A 5,637-nucleotide genomic window follows, 5' to 3' on the forward strand; every position below is an offset into this window, starting at 1 on the left:
ATGCACAGTTCAGTGACATTGACTACGCTCTTCCAATTGTGCTGTTATTCTCACTTAAGATGAAGGCTTACAGAATAAAATAGTTTCACATTTAACAGTTACTACAAATGTTGCCCTGTGACAATGGTTAACAATCTCACAACACATCAACAATATCCTTACTCAACCTTGGGTTCCCTATCCCCAGCTTCCTTGTTCCCTTCTGCTTTCTGGCCCTTGTCACTGGACTCCTGTACCTCGTTAAAAGTATAAATATTTTTAATGAATAAAATAAATGACTTGAAAAGTGTGATGGAAATGTAAAGGCATAATACTGAATATGGATCACGGCATACTATACTACTAATTTCAGGGTACATATACTATTTGAAAAAAAATATCATACAGAAAACGTCTGTGGAAAAGTGATATGGATTAGGCATTCATGGGTTGCCTATAAGGTTGGGATAAAATTTGTGCCTTTTGAACTACAACCAAAAACAGTTTTTCTTCAGAGGTCCAGTGGAACTATTTTAACTATCTTGTTTTAGTTATTAAGAATCTAAACATTTGCATTGTCACAAAACATTTCTAAGGCACTGATTTTAGAGAACTGGAAACACACATACACACACACACTACACAGGAACATACTTCGAGGTGATAAAAGAGCAGGGATTATCCATCCTACCACCACCAAAAGTAAAGCTTATACAATGTTTTTATTTATTTTGGAGTACTGGAAACAGTGCTATGGATATTCAAACTATACCCTCTCCTTAAAAGACAATTAGAACATTTTTGGAAATAAAGAATTCCAACATGCTCAAGAAACCTTCCACTGTAGGTAACCTTTCACCAGGGCTAAAGTTCACTTGGAAGGGAAACATGAACCCAACACCCTTAACATAAATTCATGTTGTTTATTTAGGTTAATTTTTAATCGGACTATCTAGTTTAGCTAGGTAATCGCACACATAATTATAGGAAATCTGCCTTCAGACTGGGTAATTAATTAATTAATTACACAGTCCAATTGCAGTTGGAGATTTTATACTTTAAAATATTTTTTGGATATCTATAAACAGTGAATTGTTAAGATCAATGTAAAATCTTTTGTTGGAATTCTCCTTTCACGACAATGCAACAACATGGAGAAACCTTGTCATGAATTCAGCTTTTTGTAAAAAGGTTTTTCTTCTAATAATGATGTCATTTAAAAGGACATATTTTAGGAGGTTATCTATAGTCAATTAAATCAAGACATTTAAAAAAGACAGTATGTGTCTGGGTTTATTTGTTTTAGATTACCAAATAAATAATCTTCTCTATTACCTGGCCAAAAAAACCCAAAAAACAAAAAACCCGTTGCTGTCCAGTCAATTCCGACTCCTAGTGACCCTACAGGACAGAGTAGACCTGCCCCATAGAGTTTCAAAGGAGCACCTAGTGGATTTGAACAGCCATACTTTTGGTTAGCAGCCGTAGCTCTTAACCACTACACCACCAGGGTTTCCACTACCTGGCAAGAACTTTAAAATAAGAAGAATGAAAATAAAAAGCTATTTCTAAAAATATAAAAATGAATTATGATAGCATTTCTTCCCTTCCTACTTAGTAGGAAGAGTAATAGAAATGCTCAAATTAAGCCATTTTAAGGTTATGTTACTAGTCCTAAAAACCTGACAACATTCCTTATGCTTTTAATCTTTCAAATACCAGTGTGACAGAAACATGGCCCATGTCTAATACTAAACAAAAAACACTGGCTCTTGATGGTCCAAAAGAAGATTATCAGGTTCAGTATTTACACTGATGACCAAGTATGTGATTTGCTTAACATAAGCACGTCAAGAAAACTGAAACATAAGCAAAAACAAAACAAAAAACCAAAGCTAAACCACACCAAATAAAAGCTTACCTCCTAAATATGGCAGCTATTTTAACTACCAAAAAGCATATGTTGTACATGTATGATAAACACCTTTACTGAGGTATCACTAACTAATACAACAAACTGCACATATTTAAAATGTATGATTAGATAAGTTTGAAGTAGGTATATACCCGTGAAACCATGAACACTATCAAGATAGGTATATAGATGATTGAATACAGGAAGATTATTTGAACATAAGTGATAATATAGTATATACCATATAATATATATTGCACTATATAATATAAATTAATACAATACCATATAGTATTAACTGTAAAGATGACATAAAATTGCATAAAAAGCATTTGACTTACTTTGATAAATATTCATCAAGATTTTTAAACACAATGACTTCAGACAAAGCAAGAAGGGTGGAAGTATTTAAATAATGATCATTGGCTTAAATATTTTAACATATCTCTTTCTGAAGAAAAAAAGGGCACAATGAACTTATTAGATGTGGAAAGAAAAAGTAAAAACGCACACCAGGTCAGAAAGGACTTTAGTTGCAATCTGTTCACTAGCATTAACTTACAAGGAAGGGATTCTTATTTTTCTTCTTACTCCATAAAGCAGTTCCTAAGACTATGTAAATACAATTAAAAACAAAATACAAAAAACAAAACTATACTAAGCATCAGAAAAGTGACCAATTTAACCAAACTGAGTAGCTTATCCACTTAAAATCTTTTTCCTTTTGCATAGAAGTTTGCGTACACTCAAGCTATACTATGCATAAACCTAGGTATTTAAATATATACCTTAGTTCCTGAACACATTCCAAACTTGGATATAATCAAAGTCATACATATTAACACTCAGTGATCATACTTAAATTGCTAGATCAAAAGTTTAAAATTATACTGTTAATAAATTGTTAAAAATCTTAGAAGTTTCATAGAGTTAGAAAACATTCCTTACCTAATTTTTAAAGTCTTACCTCTTGTTCTCTGAAGGACTGATTATTAACATCTAGGACTCGAATAGTCCTTTTAATAGGTAGGAGACCTCCAATCTCATCATGCGCCACCATGCTTTACCAAGTATTCCTTAAAATCTTTACAAGTGATCCACATCTGCGTCAGCCCTACTGACTCGGATCACTACAGAGTCACACAGGCTTTTCTTCTGCGTGCTCAGCCACCTTTGGCAGCCATTTGCCCATGTCTCTTTCTTGTGGTGTAACAGCTTCTGTGAGCTGGGGTAACAGCACACAGAACTCAAGGCTCTGTAGGCGGGGCCAAAACAGCGAACTATGCTTTAGTGGGCGTGCACCCAGGGGATCACGTGACGCGACTTAACTGACAGCTGTGGCACACCTAGGCTTCTCAGTTTTCGCTGTGGAAGAGAAAGCTCTTTGTCAACAGGTTTGGAATTTCTATCCTAAGCGGAGAAGGGAAAAGGAAGCTGGGTTAATGAAAGGCAGAAAATTTTCTTCCTGATTTAGAAAGCATTCCCAAAGGAGAACTAATTGTTTGTTTAGGTTATCTAATCTAGTTTTAGTCACAGACAGATACTTTTTCTATAAAACGCTTTTATCTAGGAAGGAATTATGCACAACTTGACAGCTTCAAGTAAGAAAGTAGGAATTCAGAGTTAAATAACTGTATAGCCTAAAGAAAAACCTAATTACCCAGGGAACTTGCTTTTATTTTACATAAGTTGCAAACATAGTCAAAACTGTAAAATTGCCTGTCCTTATAAAACGGTTCCCACTATTTTTTCTGAAGACCAGCAGGGTAAATATGCTTCAGTTCACTCTATTCCTGAAGTGAATCTCCCATAGTTATGGGCAAAGCATAACTGGGTTACTTTGGAGGATAAAGTTCACTGTTTCTTAGACTTAAAGGCACGTATTTTTTCTGTATGTTTTTTAAAATTTGATATCTGTATACTAGATGTTATGAAAAATACATAAAAGGCGATTTTTGTTCTAAAAATATATAACAGAGGTTTTTATTCTGAATTAACTAATCTTGATACAATTTTCATAAATTCCTAATAGGAATCAAAAGATTTACTTAAAATATCTCGCATTTTACACAGGAAGAAATGAGGCTCAGAGAGAAGTTACCTGCCCAAAGTTCACATACTAGCGACAGTCTCCAAATTTCTAGTCTGAATCCTTTCCTCTACAGAACAACACGGTATCTGTTGCTTTGGTAGGTCTGCTATGAAGCAGATTTTCTTCCTTAACTCAAAGTACTGCATTCTATTTTGAAAGGTAAGATTTTAACTTAACTGTGTATTACTATGAATGATATGATGCCAGTAATTGCAAAAATGGTTTTACTTCTGTTCTTAGGATTAGGATTAGAGAAATCCACTACGAAAAAGGCACTATTCTAGATACTGTGTTCATATCTGATCCTAAAGTACTAATACCATTGCGAAAAGACAGGCCACATGAAGAGATAACTCATCCAAGACTGCGTTTGAGCAAGGGAAAAGTGCAAGACTTTTTCTAAGTAGACTGAGACTGAGGGAGTAAACTCAAACTGTGAAGTTATGGGCTGTGGTTAAAAAGGAGCAGGTTTTACTGAGCAGGTGAGAGAGATAATGAAAGTCATGCTGTAAGAAGAGACATGTGACTAGTGTTTGAGGTGGTCTGAAAGATGATTGGCAACAATGCAAAAATCATAATCAATTATCAAGAACTTTGCCTAAGGTAGGGGCATTGGGAAACGAAAAGGATACATGCAAGAGACAATATATACAAGAAGTCAAAGAAGCTGAAGATTTTAAGATGGGAGGGGCAACTCTTAATGAAAATAAATAAGGAAGAACAAGTTTTGAAAGAAAATTCTGTTTCATTTTAGATATACTTGGGCCTGAAGTGATGGAAGAACATACAAATGAAAATCCTCACCTAGAAGTTGGAAATGTTGGAAAGGGACTTGGAAGAGAAGTAGATTTAGACTGAGGAGTCAGTCACATAGTTGAAGCCTTGGGAGTGAATGAGATGCCTGGGAGAGAAAATCTGGACAAAAAGAGCAGGGCATGGATTGAATTGTGTCCCTCCAAAATATGTCAACTTGGCTAGGCTATGATTCCCAGTACTGTGTGACTGTCCTCCATTTTGTGATCTCATTATCATCCATTTTGTGATGTGTTGTAAATCCTAGCCTCTACGCTTGTGGTTATGGTCCATTTGAGAGTGAGTTGTCCGTTATGTTAATGAAGCAGTATTGTTGCTAGGTGCTGTCAAGTTGCTTCCAACTCACAGCGACCCTATTTACATTATAATGAAACACTGCCTCTCCTATACCATCCTCAAAATGGTTGTTATGCTTGAGCCCATTATTGCAGCCACTGGATCAATCCATGTCATTGAGAATCTTCCTCTTTTGCGCTGACCCTCTACTTTACCAAGCATATGTCCTTCTCCAGGGACTGGTCCCTCCTGATAACATGTTCAAAGTATGTGAGATGAAGTCTTGCCATCTTGCTTCTAAGGAAGATTCCAGCTGTACTTCTTCCAAGGCGGATTTGTTCATTCTTCTGGCAGTCCATGGTATATTCAGTATTCTTCCCCAACAGCATAATTCAAAGGGATCAATTCTTCTTTGGTCTTCCTTATTCATTGTCCAACTTTTGCATGTATATGAGGTGAATGAAAATACCATGGGTTTGGGTCAGGCGCACCATAGTCCTCAAAGTGACATGTTTGCTTTTTAACACTATTTTTTTTTTTTTTTTTTTAAATATTTTATTGT

General features: G+C 35.3%; 1 protein-coding gene across 2 annotated transcripts in view; it reads right to left on the reverse strand.

Moving 5' to 3' along the window:
• NET1 (neuroepithelial cell transforming 1) overlaps window positions 1-5,637 on the reverse strand; it is an 80,248-nt gene that overhangs the window by 9,729 nt on the left and 64,882 nt on the right. The window contains exon 1 of one of the 2 annotated variants that reach the window (XM_004379721.2): window positions 2,862-3,114. The exons of the other annotated variant lie outside the window; for it this stretch is intronic. Within the exon in view, the coding sequence (XP_004379778.1) occupies window positions 2,862-2,954 (93 nt within the window). The 5' untranslated portion in view covers window positions 2,955-3,114. Of the gene's footprint in view, window positions 1-2,861; window positions 3,115-5,637 lie in introns of those variants that run through there. 2 annotated transcript variants of the gene reach the window in all.

The sequence above is a fragment of the Trichechus manatus genome, unplaced genomic scaffold (genome assembly GCF_000243295.1).
Source record: "Trichechus manatus latirostris isolate Lorelei unplaced genomic scaffold, TriManLat1.0 scaffold00067, whole genome shotgun sequence".
Classification (NCBI taxonomy): domain Eukaryota; kingdom Metazoa; phylum Chordata; class Mammalia; order Sirenia; family Trichechidae; genus Trichechus; species Trichechus manatus.